The following is an 18,332-nucleotide window of genomic DNA, read 5'->3' on the forward strand; positions in this document are numbered from 1 at the left end:
GAAGAATGTGTATAAACTTAGCTAAACCAGGGGAGATCTTCATAAAGATTCAAGTGTGGTACTGTGAAGCAGTAAATGAAGGTGACCTTAAACTGGTTGTGTGCATACCCCTGTAGTAAGCTTTGAGAAGCTTGCACTGAGGATTGCTTGTGCAGTAACTGGCTTCTCAAACCTCTTTGTTCCCATATCCTAAGCAGCAGATCTGTTAAGTCTTGCCAGTTGTCCTTTCTGTGTGTTGTATGGTTAGTCTGTTTAATCCTTGTTATTTTGCTTCCCAGAGGTGTTAATGTTGCAGATTTTATCTAGGTAGTGTTCTGTGTTTCCGAACATGTTAGGAATTTTATTTGCTTTTCTTTATTTCTTTTGTTCAGATACAAATTGCTGAGTCAATGGACAGACTGAGTGGAAAAAGCAGCTTACTGGTTAACATTTTCTAAGCATAGGTATTATAGTAAGCCTCTGAAAAGAAATCAGGCAAACTGTATTTCCCAGGAAGTCAGAATACCCAGGATAATTTCAGAAACCTTGTTTTTAACAGCACCGGTTTCTAAATGGTAAAGTCTAGAATTGGAACTCTCTGTAATTGGAATTTGTATTTTATTAATTTCTATATTCAATTTCTAATTTTGGAAAAAAAGAGGTTCCTAATCTTGATTTAACTGCACTGCCTCTGCATTTCTGTGCACTCTTTAACACAGACCTCCAGCTGCTATTTAAGAATTCTATTGAGACTTTCCCTTCTTAGAAGGCAAAAAGTGTGACTAGGCTGGCTTCTGTTTGTATGTCACCTAGACAGTGTAGACAACATAATTTGACAGTTTTTAGGATTTCTGATACTTCAGCCTCTGTCCTTGTAGTAATAGGACACAGACTAGCTGTTGATACATTAAATGCTCAGTGTCTTTGGAAAAAGGAAGTAACTGTTTATCTGTTTGTGTAAGAACTAGGGGTTTGGTTTGTGTTATAAGCCAGTTATTTGAAGAGTTGAGCATGACCATAAGTATTCCAGGTTACAGGATGGTCCTTACTTGCACCAGGATCCTTGCTTTCATTAGCAGAGTTTTGACAGATGAACGCATGAAACAGATTAGGGTTGGACTCTGAGCTGTAGGTATGTCCAGGATAGTAAGTTGGATACTAAATCCAACTGAAATTTGGTCCAAAGTTTGTCAAAGGAACTTTCTCCTTAACTTTTAATGTAAACCCTGCTTTGCTGGTTCTCAGACACAATTACAGTTCATTAAGTTCTACTGGGTTAACAAGCTAGTTTATGAACTTCCTTAGCATATGTGGCTTTTTATTTCCTCCTGCATGAACTGCTTAACTTCTTGCTTTGCTGTTTTTAAGATGGAGTGTTGGGATCCTGGTGATAGCAATACATGCTGTGTTGTTGTTTCCTACAAGCTGATGTGCATTACAGCCTTCTCAGTTCTCTTTGTCCAGTCTAGCTGGCTGTTGGCTGCATCATGTCCGAGATCATTCAATTAAACATTTCTGCACTAAAAGCATATCTTATTTTTGTTGTAATCATTGCTGGAATTACAATGAAACTGAAGTACTGATTAAAGAGGAGTTGATATCAATAAAGCAATTTAATTGTGACTGAATTTTCTTGTCCTTTGATTAATATTGGGATGCTGCATGACTTCATTTAAATAGCGTGTTTGATTCCCCCCCCCCCCCCGTTTGGTATGATTATGTAAGAAGGTGTTTTAAGCTTTCCATTTTAGTCTGCCTTAGTGAGCAGTTTTTGTGTGAGGGTTAATGCTTTTCAAATACAATATTTAATGGTAGTCTTTATAATCTTAGGGCTGTTTCAACTATTAAAACATGTTAGAATTCATAGAATAATAGGAATGGTTCTTGGAGGGCTCTCTGGAGGATCTCTGCTAGGCTAAACCTGGTCCAGCCTGAAGTGGAATTATCACCAACACTAGGTTAGGTGAGCTTGGCTTCATTTGCTGAATCCTGGAAACCTCCAAGGATAGAGACTTTTCAGCTTCCCGAGGCAAGTTAATTCCAATTTGTGTTTCAGAATGTTTGTTTTTAAGGTCCAGAACTAAAGAAGTTTCAGATTTAAAGTTAGGATTTTACTATCATAATGATTCTATATATAAGAGAAATTTATTTCCTGTGGGAATAAAACTCACTTTGATTTTCAGTAATTTCTACTCATAATAAATCACATGTATATGAAATATCTGGCATGGTTTTTAAGGTACCCTAACTACAGTCTTCCCCAAGCTGTTTGTAATTTAAGAATATTGGAATATTTGTCAAGAATAGTACTTTCAGCAGTGAATCAAAATGTGTAGGTAATAAACTGTAATTGCTGAAATTATTCTGAACAGCTGATAGCAAATCACAGCTATTTAAGGATGAGGTGATTATGTCCAGACTTTGTGAAGAACTAAAGCCTCTGCCAGCCTACCAAGCTACAGTGTTTCCTTATTTAATATCTGTCCTAGAACTTGAGTAAAAGATATGCCTGGTTTAAAACAGACCCCCACCCCCCACCCCCACCCCGAAATGTGATGGATTTCTTCTTATGAGGATTTAAAGGAAAGAACTTGTAACCTGCTGAGTTAAGCTATCTGGTGTAGAAGGGTCCAGCAGCCTTTCTTCATCAAAGAGTCAATGGGGAGCAGCTTTACATTCTTGTGAATTGTATTTCTGTAATCATTTCCTTCCCATTGTCTGAGTGCTCTGTACATGGTTACGCTGCAGTCCCAAAGAGCAAGATCGTGTTCCTGTGAAGAGTCATAACCCATTAGCTGTTGAAGTTTGTCTAGTATTCATTGAGCAATCTTCTCATAACTTGCTAATAGCATTCTTTAAAACAGATTTTTGTTGAGAGCAAAGTGCTTAGGATTAAATAATTTTAAAATAAAAAAGTCAGTGTACATGATTTCCTGTTTCTCCCTAAGGTTTATGATTTCTTGGTCCTGAAAGCAGCAGCCCTCCACAGAGCCTTTGTCTGCCAGCCTGTCTGGTTGACTGCTGCTGGCACCCACATTTTGTTTTTATTGGGGAGCAAAAGTGCACCCTCTTAAAAGTTCTTACTCAACTTTGGCTTAGTAGAGAGTTTGGGTAACATTGCTGCCATTTTAGGCTCCTTTTGGCACTAATGGAAGCCAAAAGTATCTGTCAAACTCATCAAAGATTTTTCTCAGCCTTAGCTGCATCTGAATGCCCTTAGTTAAAAATACAGTGAGAAGCCAAATGCCTTAGTCCTTGGAAAGAGTGAAGTCCACATTGTTATGGATAGTCTTGGCCATTTATGCAGTGCTATCATTTATGATTGCTCTACAGTACCTATACAAAGTTATATTTTCAGATGTTTAGTCTCAAAGGTAACTGACAAATGTAGTAACAGCTCATCTCTTAGCTTCTCAAGACCCTGTCGAAGGATAAAAGCCCACGAATTGTAGTACACGTTCATCAGAATTACAGTGCTTGAGTCTTGTTTCATAGCAACTGCTTGATAAGTACTGAAAATTCATCAGGAGTTGTAATTTTCCATAGTTTTCCTTTTTGTATGTACTTTTGGTTCTGTGAGACTGGAACGTGCTTCATGCCCTACAGTTTGTTAGGCTTTCAGGGATTTGTTTCAGCATCTGAAGGGCCCTGGTGTGTTGTACTGCCACTGAGCTACTTGTGTCCCATGGTGGAACATGCGGTACAGGGGCTCTCACAGTTGCTTTTCGTTTCTCTTTGCTGCCTCTTCAGTGCTCCATCAAATACCATCTTGCCATAGGAGCAAGTGCAGGAGAGGGGAGTCCCAGGGGTTTTGACTTGCTCTTCGGGGCTTGCGGGGAATTTGGATCTGGTTTGTACTGGGAGAATCACGTGCTCAGACATGCAGCATGTAGAAAGAGAGGGACCTAAGGGTTTTATTATTGTGATAATATCCTTTTACTGGGGAAGAAGAGAGATCATTGGATCTTTCTTCATGCCTTCTCACTATTCTGTCTGTTGCTGACTGAAGTTTGCCGCCTTGCTGCTTCACCCTATCAGTAATTATCAGCATCTTTAAAGACTATTAAAGGCTTCAGTCTCCAAAGCTCTTAATCTAGACGTGCTCACAGGCAGAACTTGTGTTTATCCATAATCCACACAGACCTGCCAACGTGCTTCAGCTTCTAAAAACAGCATCATCCCAGGCTGGGCTTTGGGTTAACCTCCAAGAAACTGGTCTGAATTATAAAGTATCACCCTAAGCAAGAAGAACGAGGACTGTAACATACACAGTCTGGGGCGGAAAGCTTAATGTCATCTCAGGGATTTTGAGTTTGCATGCAGGCTTTTTGTCAGAGCCCTGCCTGTGAAATCCCAGGGCTCTCCAGCCCTACCAGCATTGCAGGATTTAAGGGCATTTGGTATTTGACTGGATCAGGTCCTGAGCAAAAAGGTCTTACATCCATGTATAAACTCATGGAGATCATTGTTTTGAAGGTAGAAAACACACAGTGCTGTACAAATGTGAAGGTTTATTGTGATTCTGAGTGTTTCTAGAAATAAATGAAAACAAACAAATCACTCTGATTTATTGTGAAATGGAAAGGAGCAGAGTGTTAATGATTGGCTACAAGACCCATACACTGAAAGGTTAAAAGCCAAAAAACTGTGTATGTGAATATGTTTAAGGAGTACAGTTGTTGATAGCAAACACTGGCTGTATATGACATATCCTGTAGTTATAGAATACATCTATATACACATTTATATGACTGAAAAGGCACTAGAATTTCCCAAATAAAACACAAGTAAGTTAACAATGTAAATCCAAACATGGAGGTTGGGGAATCTTTAGGGAGATGGGCTGGAAGGGAAACTTTGAAAATCACATGGGAAGTTAGAAACCAGTCTCCCACTGAAAGCCAGGGAATTCAAAAGTCCAGCCCCCATTTGTATCTTCAAAAGCTCCCTTAATATACTGGCCAGATGCCAAATAATGTATGTAGTATGAGATTAATGAGTCTATAAAGGAATGTACAGTACTGCAGCAAACTACATAGCATTAAGCTTCTTGTGAAGCTGGAGAGCTTACTGTAAAATCTGGCACTCATGTTCATGCTGTTCTTAAATTGTAGAAATAATGGGTTCTTACAATATGGAGAATCTAAATACATTCCTGTGCAAGTAGTGCCCAAGAAATCTTGGAGCTATTTGTGGGGGAAGGTGTCATTGGAATAAGGAATAAGGGTGGCCAAACCTGGTGGCCAGCCTTTCTTCTGCTTTTGCCAGAGTGACCTTTCTACCTTTTGAAATGTTTATAGTTTAAGAAAATAGGTATTATTTTTTTTAATCTCATGAAAAAACCTACTGGAGGATAATATGATATGAAGGAAACTTGATAAAATGAAGCTAAGATAGTATATGTATGTGAAAAAAAAAAGCTATGTAGAAATGAGTAGTAGAACTATCTTATGGGTGGATGTGTCTTTTAATGATTTTTAGCTTTTGTGATTTCATTGCCTTACCTATGGAGTGTAGGCTGCAAGTGTAAGTTGAGCATAGGTAGTTTTGCAGGTCATGATTTCAGCAGTTGTAAGAAATAGTGATTATGTTTACATGACATTTATTTACATAGGAAATTAAAGCAGCAACCACCAGTGTTCAAACAACTGCAATGTCTGTGTCAGGAGCCTAATGGTAGAGTGGCAGATCAGTCAGTCCAGGGCAGATGTCCCATAAGAAGATTCACTTTCCTTTTGGAGACACAACTGCTTTGGTCTGATTCTCAGAGCAGCTACATCTGTAAAAGACAACAGCATCTGCTATGCAGGGAATAATATATTTCATAATTGTGTGAAAAAGCGTGCGTGTGTTTAAAGTCTGTTCATCCAAACCCTCGGTTGGCTCTGTGGATGTAGGTGTATAACACACGGCAGCAGACCAACTGAGTGACCACACTTTCTGAGATGCCTTTGGTGTTCCTGTTATTGTAAAGGCCCCTGATTCCATTCAACTGATTCTTGTTTTCTGGAAATGTTTTATTACTTCTGCATTACAGATTTTGCCTTTTCCATGTGGAGTATCTATGCTGACTGGCTGCTCTGCAGAAACTGGGATGGAGAGTTGGGACTTAAGTCAATGCCGAATGCCCCCAGCTCCAGCTGGGCCTCTGCTCCTGCCCTGGATGGTGCTGAGCCTGCTCCAAGGGCACGATGGGCTGCAGGGTGCTGGGGGATCAATACGCTGTAAAAGCAGAGTCGCTTAGTTGTACCTGGGTCTGCAATGGAGCTGCTGTCTCATAGTAGAAGCTCCTTTTTACGTCATTCAAACGTTTTTGGCATGGTATCTTTAGTAACTCAAATAAAAAGTCCTTACTGCTGCTTTGTCAGCCGTTGAGCACCTTGCTGTTATGCTTTTACTAAAACCAGATGAACTAGGCTTTTCCTGGAAGCAAGTACTATTACTGCTGGATTTACAGGCTGCAACAGGTTCTCAGGCTGTGCAGACAAGTAATGCCCGGACTACCTCAGAGAAGAGAGGCTCCTCCTGGAGTAGTTTTATTCTTTTTGTAGACACCTGATTGTCTTCACTGAATCATTTTGTAGAGAAATGTGTTTCCTCTCCCATGAAACTCAAGAGCAAAACTCCCACTGACCCAAAGAAGCGGACCCAAGGAGAGCTCCTGTGTTTCCCAGAGCATTTCGTTAGCATGGCAGGAAGTCTGGCTTTTGTTCATTCTCTAGTAAATGTACATTGCAAGTCGTATTTTAAAAAGATAGTCAGAACAGCTTGGAAAGATTTCTTTGTTTTAAACATGATCAAGACAAAGCAAAGTCTGAAAGTATTCCTATGTGGACCTGCCAGTGCAGTACTGCGAGGGCAGCATGCATTAAGCAGTGAAAGCAAGCTGTAGCCAGCAACAACCTTGTCAGAGTGTTTCCCAGCACTGGGTATTTTGTATTTGTAATGACCATTTCTGACCTCATCCTGTAAACATGCAAGTATTTGCATATTCTTGTATGTATTTGTATTGAACGTGAGAAGTCTTTTGAGTTGAGAGATGTATGCATGCACTCAGGTACTTAGAGAATGAATTAGGATTTCAGGGGCACAGAATGGAGGATGCACCATATACAAGCAACTGGCAATTATAGTCACTTGTTAAAATAGTTTACAGTGGCCTGTGAGGCACAAGAAGGAACATAGCACAGCTTTAAATAAGTATAAAATTTTAGATTGTGTATCCTATATTTCGCTGAAATGTGAAACTTGCACAATTATTTATGCCACAGATGAGTTGCATCTAATAAAAAAAAATTAAATCCTGAAAAAAAATCAATCTTCCTTCCAGTTAAAACAATTCCCCATTTTCTGTCTGTTAGCCTATGAGACTGTACTTTCATTTAACGTCACAGTGCTCTGTGACTACAGAAGTTACGTATATTTATGAAAAAATGGACCAGTATATCAAATTAAATAGAATGTATGCACCAGGGAATATTATCCTGGAGTACTTGTCGATGGCGTGAGTGTCGATCCGCATGCTGACGTATCTCTGGTTTTTCCTCCTGCCTGAGCCTCGCTCGGACCCCAGCGCCAGCTGCACCATCATTCGGTCTTGTTTATCTCCGTTCTCCGACATGTAGTGCCCCAGTTCATTCACATCCCCGTCGTTGTAACTGCCGTCCATCATCATGGGCCGAGGCTGAGGTAGGCTGCACGCACAGGGAAGCTGTGGAAACAGGTAAGTGCGGGATGGTTTTGAGTTGTCTCCAGACAGACATCCCTTTTCTCCTTACAAAAGCAGAGGAGGGGACAAGCCTGGAGAATTCAGGCTGCTGGGACACAAAAGGGAGAGCGAAAGGATGGAACTGGGCAGCAGCTTTTTCCTTCTGCATTTTCATGTCTGCAAGGCACAGCGCAGTCAGGGAGAGAGCAGCGCTCTCTGTGGAAAAAGCTCATTTGGCTCAAGCACTGCCATCAGGGTGGGAATAAAGACCTGTATGTTGAAGCTGAGAAAATCAGAGAAGAGGGCAGAGGGAAAGCACAAGGAGGAATGTGTGAGGCTTGCCACGTTTGAAGAAGAGCTTAGCCTGAAATTTTGGCTGGTTATAATTTAATGTAATGAAGGCAGAAGAGGGAAATTTGGATCACTGTGTAAGTTTAGACTGTGCCTGGAGAAAGGTGGGGGATATCTGCCATATGATCTGAAACCCCAAATGCAGTATGCATTTGATGCTATTTACAGGTTTGGATCTTCAGTATAAAAAAAAATTTAAAGGTAAAATCCTAAAACCTATCCCCTTTATAGAGGCAGAGGAGGGCTGTGTGTAGAGGGAGTTAGCGTCCTCAGGCTCTGAAGAAAGAGCAGTGAGCTTGGGTGTGGGTTGTCTGTAGCAAATCTTTATAACCCGGAACGCCTCACTGCTGGTGTCTTTTCGCATGCACTGCGTTCTCCCCAGGCAGCTGGGAACAGCACACTGTAGCTGCAAACTTTTGAACTTTTCCAGACATTTGCCATACCTTTTCCCAGGGGCATAAAGCTGCATTGGACATGATAGAAAACCTCACCTTGTCCCGCAGTTTCCTCTCCTTCCGCTCTTGCACCGTAGTCAGGTAATTCACTGCCGCGTATTCCAGCACCGAGAGGAAGACAAACACAAAACTGACCCACAGGTAAATGTCCACTGCTTTGATGTAGGAAACACGAGGCATAGAGGCGTTCACCCCAGTGATGATCGTGGACATGGTCAGCACGGTGGTTATCCCTGGGAATACACCAGCAGAGAGACCGTAAGACACATTCAAACCAGACTCTTCGTCACAAATACAGCTGCCGTTACGATTTCTTGACATCTGAATTTACCTTGCGGTATTGTTTTTCACATTTGGGCGATGGGTTTCACTGCCTGAGGAGGGTCCAGGCAGCCCTGATTTCTAACTGGGGTTTTCTTGTCTCTTCAGTGAAAACAGCTCTAGTTCTGGTCTCAGGGTGTTCCTAGCCTGGTTCCTCACCCCACCACCACCCTCCCCCCCCATGGCCAGGCAACAGCGCTTTGATCCCATGCTGGCTGCACCCCATCTGCAGGCGCAGGACAGTCCTTGGAGGGGACTTGATGATCCTTATGGGTCCCTTCCAACTCGCAATATTCTATGACTCTCTGATTCTGAGTATCTCAGCTTCCAGTTCAACCCCTCCACAGCACGGGCACAAGTGAAGCCCGTCTGCTGCTGCTGCTGCTTCCACCAGTTTCCCCAGGCCTGTGTTTTCCACCTGCTCCTGGGAAGTCCTGCTTCGTGGGAAGTCACCGGCCAGCTCTCACGCCTGGTCTGTGCCTTCCCCAGAGCAAGAGCAGAGACTAATGGGGCCTCAGAGGGCAAAGCTGCCCCACATTACACCACGGGTGAGCACAACGAGCACATCAGCAAGGGCAGGAGCCCTTCTAGTTCGGTGTTATCCTGGCCCTGAGGGAGGCTCTCTGCGGTCCTCTTATTTCAGGGGCTAGTTATGTCACATTAATGATCCCTTTGAAAGTTGAAATGATGTATATAAGCACAAAGGACTGAATTCATAGGAGTATCTAGGTGCTAAAAAGTACTGCTAAAGGCAGTGCCTGCATCTTCCAAAAAGCCATGGCCCAAAGCCTTATGCTCCTTTTTATAATGTCTCAAGGCAATGGATGTTGTTTCTAAACACAGACATGGATAACTGCTCCATTGCCATCTCTGCTACTCCTCTATATATCCTGTCACTGCGGAATATGATTTTAACAATAAATAAAATCCTGAGGTGCGTTGCCTGGAATAAGCAGAAGCAAGCTTGGGCTCGAAGTCTGCAAACCCACAAACTTTGCTAAGGGCAAAGCATCCGCTTTAGAAGAAGATTTATGTCCATATCACAGTTCTGCTCTCATAGTGAGTCCTCTGACACATGCCTTTGAAAAATGCTGCAAAAGGGGAAATTGAATCCCTCACATTGCACTGCAAACTTACTTAACAAGTTGAACAGCGCAGCTCAGCTGAGTGTTACCTCCACTCTCCCTCCTCTAGCAAAACTCAATAAACTGAAATTTTGCCAGGGCTGCTAATACTGATTTTCACCTTCTTGCTCACTGAAGTCTCTGAAGGATACTGACACTTTGGCTCTATATGTGGCCTGTCTCTGTTAACAGCAATAAAAGCAGAGCAGGACGTTTGTTCTCTGATTTGCACCGCTTACAGCTAGCACTTGTGCAAGTAGGGAAGGCAATTTGCTTGGCATCGCAGGGTAGATGGAGAGTTTCTACCATGAGCAGTCCCTGCATGGGGGACACGCGTGTGACATAGCTGATTTCTGTGCCACAAGGCAATGGAGGGGAAGTGCATAGCACAGGGGACTTTGTTTTGATGGTCAAGGCTGCAGCTCCAGCAGTTGTCTCTTAAGTCTGCTGGCTACAAGATTGTTTTTACCTAATGGGACTCTGGCAGGAACTGCTCGGCGATCGATCCAGAAGGACACCCAGGACAACATGACCATGAGGGTGGCGGGGAAGTAGGTTTGGAGCAAGAAGAAGAAGATGTGTCGACGTAACGTGAAGTTTATATAGAGGCGATTGTACCACCCTGTATAACAGAAAGAAGGAAAAAGAGAAGTCACACCAACATCAAACTACTTTCAGATAAGGTGATGTTGCATCAGGGGAATAGTGCCTCATTTGCTTTTAGAAAAACACAGTTAATGACCACAGATCATTGCGGATTACGGAAAAGACTCCTTACTGAACCAACTATCAAATTCGAAGTGTCTTTCAGGACCATGTCTTCCAGAGAAGATAATATAACCTGTGCAGTCAGAGAGGTTAGTTCATGTTAAGGCTTGGTGTGATCTTGAAGAGGGATTGTCTTTCCACACTACATAACCACCAGGATGGAAGTCTGTGGCAGGGACAGCAGCCTCGGCACAGAAGACAGGCAGGTCTGACGGGCCACAGGGAGACCTCCCAGCGGACAATCCCGCATGGCCGAGGTCGAAAGGGACAGTTTGTGCACCTTCTTCCCCCAGCCCACTCTCTGGCAGGCACCGCAGTACCCACCTGTGCTGCTGTAAAAGGCGAGCTTTGTGGTGGTGTGAAACTCCTGGATCAGGAACTGGGACAGCGATATCCTCTCATCTGTTTTTAGGGAATCATTCCCATTTTTCCAGTAGAGCATGAGGTCATCTTCAGTGTAGGCATCTAGGGGAGCAGAGGACACCTCGGTGATGCTATCACACCCCCAGCACTTTCCAGGCTACCTGCGAGGTCCCGGCTGAAAAGGCCACATGCCACCCCCTAGCTGAGAGCCACGCCGATGGTGGGGCTGGTTGTGGCCAGGAGCGGACTAGTGCATTGTCACAGCCCTCAGGTCTGACGCCTGGTGCATTTTGTAAACCCTTCTGTTTCTCTAATCATAATTTTGCACACATAATATGTGTGTCAGGTAACCCACCGCACCCAAACTTGAAAAACTGTCCCTTATAAACGTCATAAAATCAGAAGCAAAGGAAAGGAGACTTAGAGGAAAGAGCCTGCTTGAGGTAATGGGAGGGACAATCTATCAGTGGTCTGAGGCATGCAGGAGGAAAAACTCTTGAGTAAACTTTCTGCCTGTGATGCACACATGAACGTTACAGCTCTTGGATTTTTAATACATGTGGAACTACAGTAACGTTAATCCTTTCAGATGGGTTTAGTAGCTGCTCTTCCCAGACAGGGAGAAAAAAATCACACATAAATGTATTAAAACAGAATTAAGATTATAATTTCTTATTGCAAGATTAAGAAGGAGAAGAAAAAAACCTCCTAAAAAGCTAAAAGTTTAAAATGTCTCTGTATGAAATCTGCTCAATTCGTATATGCGTCGTACTTGGGACAAAGGAAGTACATGTGGGTATAAGCTGGGTTTATCTCAAATAGATGTAAGAAATGTAAGAGGAAGGTGATTAATGTCACTGCCCCATCATGGTTCCTACACCATGGATGAGCAGATGGTGCACGTGAAGGGCGTAGGGCTATTTATTTATGTGTTGGAGGGCACCTGGGCAAGTGGTTGCTCCTGGGGACTGCTGACCTGCAGGCAAGTGGCCCAGGTCCTCTGGGGCCAGGGGTCCAGGGGGGCAGCCTGGGTGGCTTTCAGGGACACCGGCAAGACAGTGCTCACAGCTGGTTTTTAAAACCACTGCATTGTTGCAAACACCATCTAATTTAGTGAAAAAATATGGGCAGGGATTTTTTCTCAGTGTTGAGGTCTGCTGACTTTGATTAGAGTTCCCATGAATGTAGCGGCAGTTTAATTATCGGTATAATTATTGATGTAATTAAATACAGTTTGGGTTCCCCTGGGGTGCAGCCCTTGGCTCCCCTACACCTCCGCTTTACTTACAGCTTTCAATCTCCAGGGAACATGTCTGTGTGTCCAGGGGAAAGCGACTAAAATCCATGTTGCACATTGCCGTTACTGTAACTCTAGGAATAATAAAAACCACTCCATTAAAAACTTGCCTTCTTATGTGAGTGAAAAATAGTAAAGCTGTGAGTTTGGTTTTTTATTAAGTAACTATCTGGCCAGTAACAGTCAACTGAAAACAAATACCTTCCATTCAGCTAAAGCCATTCCTCTTTAGTTAAAGCCATTTTTTTTTCTTCTGAGCAAACTAATGTTAGAAAAGATGACTAGAAAGTTAGGCCATTACAAATTGCTACTAGATGACAAAAACACTGGAGAAGAAAATGGGAAAGGGCAGAGAGGGCACTCCTTCCTCTTCGACTATCAGCAAACATCTCTCTGCAGAGTTCTGTGCTTTCAATGGATGCTTTTTACAATAAAATAATTTCCATTTATCAAAGCCACCCTAGTGCCATGAGGGATGCAGGTCGTTTTCTCTGCACACCGTGAATTTTCAGCTGCTCAATGAGAACCCGGTGGTCACACATGGGTATCAGCCACCAGAGGGCACAGGCAGTGCCTCGAGTTAGGGCTGGAGCTGGTATGCAACGGAGACCACTGAAGTGCTCTGCCCCATCAATCAAAAGCTCTGGTTTTGCTATAGTCTGATTATCTCATTTTTAACAGCATAATTCTGTGTTTGCACTGGAAACCTCCATAAATCTTGACTGAACTGTCTTGAACTCTAGGGAAGTAAATGAAAATAGAAGTATAAATCGGAATGGGGAAAGAATTAATGAATTATAGCAGGACTAAAGGTAGACATATGTCTGTCACGTAATGATAAAAACACAATGGAGTCCCTTATGTTAGTAGTCCTTCTGCATGTGTGGGTTCCCACCGACATTGCTTTCCTATCTGGATTTAGTCTTTGAGTGAAAGTGCTTGGCTCAGATTTGTTGTTTAGGTGCCAGTGAGGTCTACAGCAGTTTCCAAGACAAAAGAAGACAAAGTCTGGCAAAGGGACTTAAAAATGCAGACACCAAGGAAAAATATAATCTACAGTCAAAGGCATTCAGCAAAGGCAGGCAGGCAGTAATGACCTCTTTGCTCTTAAGGGGAGACCAGCATTCATACCTTCCGAGCGGTCATAAAGCACTCCAACCTGCAGTTGCCACTGAATAAAATAATGAAACTCTGTCAATTTGCTATTCAAGGCATTCACCACCATTTCGTACAGGACAATTGTTTAAGCACAAGACTGTGTGTGGCAGGATCTGAACAGTTTTATATTCTTCTGTTCCCATCTTCTTTAGACAACCATAAATGCTTGGAACGCAGATGATGATTGGTATCATGCAGCTAAATGAAAGAGTATACAGGCATGCATGCTATAGCTGAACATTATGGCATTTTATTGTCCTTTTTTTATTGTACTAAGGACATTAGCAAACTTGCAAAGGCTTAAGAAACACCTGAACCTTGTCTAATATGCTGAGTGAAGAAAAAGCTTTAATAATGAGAAGGCAGACGCTGTTCAGGCTGTGAATTCCAAGGAGCAGTAAGATAAAAATATCAGAGAACAAGAAAATTCTTGTCAAATTGATACCCCACTGGGATTCAAGAATTGCTTTGCTTGCCTTCCTTTCATAAAATCATAAAACACTTTGGCAGGCTGAGAAGTTGATCTCCTCACCTTGTGGCAGGCTCAGCTCTACCTCTGCCACTCCTAAGGTTGCTGTCTAACATGCCCTTAAAGACCTCCACAGCCTTCCCAAGCAATGCATTCTGCAAGCTTATTATTAATTAAATCTATCGATCTTGCTGATACTGGCCTCCTGACAGTCAGTTTTCCTTCTTTTCCTTCAGAATACATTATCTATCATCTGATGCTTTGTTTATTTATCATGTATTTTGCTATTTCATTGCTGTGGAGGTGTTGTCGACATTCTTGCATCAGAATATTGTACAGCAATTTCCTAATAGGTTTTTATGGGTCATTTGGCAATATTTGTCTTCTAACTGGATGGAGCTGCAGCCAAGAAAAACAGAAGAAGTGATTTTAGTTTCTTTTGGAGATTGACAGATGCTCCTCACTTAGCATCTTCAAGTATGAAAGTGTTATTTATTAGAAAGAAAAAAATCCTGGTTTAATAATGTTCAGACTTAAGCCAGCAATGTTCCTCTCAAAGCTGATCGACCATTTGGAAAATAAAGGAGAAAGCCAAGGCTGGGATCACCCCTCAAACTACAGGATGAAACAAAGTTTACCAAAAATGTGCCCTTCAAGGGGCTTTCATGCCCCAGGGGACTGCTGCGTCTGGCCACAGCTTCCCAACAGCAAGAGCAGGCGCTAACCATGCACGCAAGGCGAAGGGATGCTGTGGAACCAGCAACATTGGCGTAGGAATTGGCTTCCTGCGACAGGCACTTAATGAACTTGCACAGGGACTCAGATGTCGGTGGATAGTCTGCACATCCATTCTTTTTTATGTTTTTTTTTCAGTATGAAGTCATGCAAAAACACAATACAGGAATCAATTAAAGTGCTTTCTCTCTCACTCCACTAATAGCTTGCATTGACCAAATGCAGCTTTACCTGAGGCTATAAAGTACCTTCCCATCTGGCTGGACCCGCAGCATGACGTTGTCTGTGGTGGTGTCGTGGATGAAGGAACGCTTGGAGTGGACGAAGAACATGTCGGGGACCCAGATCTTCTTCACCAGCCTGCCGTCAAAGGTCATGCTTTGGTTGTTGGTGCTGGGGAAGGACAGCCTCTCATCTTTCCAGTAGTGCCTCAGATAAAGTGTCATGGTGAAGTCCTGCAACAAACAGGCTTGTGTCAAAACTTACACCTTACCGGCATAGCGGTGATTTCTCCTCTCTAGGACAAACCATGAGCTGTAAAGCACCATTCCTGAAAGCACATCCACTCCCTGAGCTGCAGGGGACATGACCAGCTGCCGCTCGTTTATTCCTCAGGTCAGACTGACCTACTGGGTTCAGAAATCAGAGGCCATCCACGTGGCGAATCCACCCCTGAATTGCAAATGTTGCGTTTTGGTGTCTGCCAGCCACTCCAGGGATGAAAAGTCAGACATGCTGAGGCAGTGGTAGGTGGAGAGTGCTGCCGACCACTTATTAACCCCAACCATGCGATGCTGCGTTTCTGGAGCCAACAGGGAAGAAGGATTTGCTGCCTGCGCTGCCCTACACGCTGCTCCGGCAACTGCCTTCCCCCAGGCAGCTGGAAGAGCATGCTGCAGTGAGAGCTCTTCCTCCAGCACAGCCACTGAAATCTTTGTGACTCGGTATTTGACCAAAACGGGGTTTTTTTGCTCTTTCTCCCCACATATTGTACTCTTGGATCCGAGGCATGCTCCTACTCTTTGAGCTCTGCTGTATTCGGAGTCAGACCCCAGAGGCACGTATGCTTGGGTTTGCCTTTTTCCTTATTTCAAAGGAGACCCTCATGTATCTGAAGATAAGCTCACACACAAGTGTTTATAAGCATGGTATCTTTGAGTGTTGCATAATATATTGCCCACAAACTGAGGGAAGTGTCTAAGACTGACCAGTCTGCCCTGGTGTCTGGAGTGGAGGAAGTCAGATGGATTTGGGGTGAGTTTTTTTGAAATTATTTGACATTTGATTATTTTTTTCCACAACACTTCCCAAGCATTTTGAAATATGGCAGTTTCTGCAGTCTTTTTTTAGTAGAAGTGATTTGTTAGTTGCAGCCTGTGCTATTATTACACTAGAGGCCAATATAATTCTTGGAAATGCTTTATATCACATCCAGCTGAAGCTCCCAAAGCCACTGACCATGTAATTTCCTCTTTTTTCATTTGATCCATTCTACAGTGTTCCTTAACATCTTTTTCCTGTATTCAAATTTAAAACAGCTTGTTCTGGGAAACCTTTTACATTGACTCCCATGTGTTAATATGTCCTTTAAACAGTAATACATTGACAGACATTTGTTCTTCAGTGAGAAGTCAATGCCTCACTTTTTTGCATAAAGTTACCTTTATGGGTGCTGTGGAAAAATCAAGTATTGTCAGCTTTCATTAGGAAAGATTTATTAATACTAGCTGTAGGCTATTAAACTGGGAATGACAATATTTTACAATGCATCATCTGAAAATCCCCCAAGCAACAACCATGTAATATCTCCCTCTTCTTTTGGTCCATTTCTCAGAGACACTATTAGCTCTCCCATTACGTTTGCAAATTAATTTCCATCCTGGGTAACAATCTGGTTTTTTCCTTCTTCCCATTTTTCCTTGAGATAAAACAGCTGCCCCACATGTCCTGCAAAAGCTCTGTTAATTTCAGACTCAGTGGCCCATAATAGTTATTTATAAAATCTTAAATCAATTGGACAATAAGAATCTGATTTGTGACATCCTAATGAACTTTTTTAACGTCCTCTATTATTTTATCACTTTCTTGTAAATAGTCAGAAAGTAGGAGAAAAAAAAGGAAAGATTGATATATCTAACTCCTCAGGCTTAAATTCAGTACAGAGTGAGTATCTGTCACTGAAGTTTCTTCATTTAAAAAGCAAGCAATGATCTTGCAAAGCACCATGGCCTTTTTCTATAAAGCTGCACAAGTTAAAAAGAATTGATTCTGACAATACAAAGTCTTCTCCATCATTATTTTGGAAACAGCCAAAATTGACCCTGAATGGTTTTTTCACCCGAGGCCATTCAGGGTTTTTCCCATGTTGCTGGGTGTTGCAGCATGATGTTACACGAGGAGCAGGGGCAGTATTCAAAAACCGGGGAAAGTAATTGAAAATCATAATGCTTGCTTAAAAAATGAGTTAGTTTGTTGGGGTTTTTTACTTTTAAATCCTCAATGGTAAGTTCCTTCCCTTTGCTTTCAAGCCCCAAAGCTTTTCGGGGGCTCTCTGGCCACCTTCACAAGCTTTCTCCTCAATTGGAAGAACTGGGACCATCCCAGGAGAGGCGAAAGCTCAGAGTCCCCGTGGCTGGTGGTGAGAGCGCCAAGAGCACCAGGGGCAGGGGGACAACTGGAGGGCTCCCCGGGGCTGGGCAGAATGTGCACCCTGATGGGCCTCAGCATTGCAGCCCTGCTGTACCCTGCAAGTGGTCGGTCGGCTGCAGATATCCCAGCCTGCCCAAAAGCTGAAAGAGCTGTGGTGAGAGGAGCCCGGCTGTGCTGCCACACAGCCACAGTCCTAGCTTTGACATGGGAGGAGGTCAGGCGCAGGCTCTTTAACCCTGTGGCTCTTAATTAGGAGCACAGAGAAGTTGGCGCTTTATGTGAAAGCTTCAGAGCTGTTCGATACATTTGTTGAAAGAGCAAAGTATTTTGAAAAGCATTCTGTATTGGGGTGTGATTTTTTTTTTTTTTTTCTCTTCCAAAGCAAAAGCTGAGCTGCTGAGAGACTCCGGGGATGCTCTAACAGGGTAGGTCTGACAAGCTCTGGGTTTCAAAAGGATGAATAAAATTGGTGTAGGTCTTGCAATATACATGCAGGGCCATCTCCCGTTCCCCTTCTGTGCTCCTGCTCTCCTGCGTAGGCTGTTGTTTACATGTCAAGTATGCATGTAAAATCTTCCCATGCAAAATCTCCTGCAGAAATCATACCTTACTTTCAGTAGTGTTTTCTGATGAAAAAAGCCTCTCCAGCAAAAATCAAGACCAAAATCTGCACTAATTCGAGAGCGTTTGAAAACTGACTGTTTTCACATTACTAATTGTATGGTAGGAAATGAAGGACAGAGACTCAGTAAGGAATTTAGCCTATGCAGAGCACGAGCATTAGTCCTGCATGCCCTGGAAATTCTACTTCAGCATCAGTGTGAAGATATGGGAAGGACCAACAGAGCCTTTTGCTCTTCCCCAGCGCACAGCAGGGGTGATACAAGTCCTAATGCATCAAAGACAAGCTCTGGAGAAAATTCTCCCCTGTGAGCTCATTCTGGCTCCCCTATCA

General features: G+C 42.9%; 1 protein-coding gene across 2 annotated transcripts in view; it reads right to left on the reverse strand.

Moving 5' to 3' along the window:
• Nucleotides 1-5,192: 5,192 nt before the first annotated feature.
• The window catches only part of LOC142039623 (gamma-aminobutyric acid receptor subunit rho-1-like), a 31,850-nt gene continuing 18,710 nt past the window's right edge, over nt 5,193-18,332 (reverse strand). For both annotated transcript variants that reach the window (XM_075046364.1, XM_075046363.1), the window contains 6 exons: nt 14,960-15,183; nt 12,358-12,440; nt 11,031-11,171; nt 10,408-10,560; nt 8,530-8,726; nt 5,193-7,690 (listed from right to left, as the gene is read on the reverse strand). In XM_075046364.1, the coding sequence (XP_074902465.1) occupies nt 7,403-7,690; nt 8,530-8,726; nt 10,408-10,560; nt 11,031-11,171; nt 12,358-12,440; nt 14,960-15,183 (1,086 nt within the window). In that variant the 3' untranslated portion in view covers nt 5,193-7,402. The remainder of the gene's footprint in view (nt 7,691-8,529; nt 8,727-10,407; nt 10,561-11,030; nt 11,172-12,357; nt 12,441-14,959; nt 15,184-18,332) is intronic.

The sequence above is a fragment of the Buteo buteo genome, chromosome 15, assembly GCF_964188355.1.
Source record: "Buteo buteo chromosome 15, bButBut1.hap1.1, whole genome shotgun sequence".
NCBI classification, from domain to species: Eukaryota; Metazoa; Chordata; class Aves; order Accipitriformes; family Accipitridae; genus Buteo; species Buteo buteo.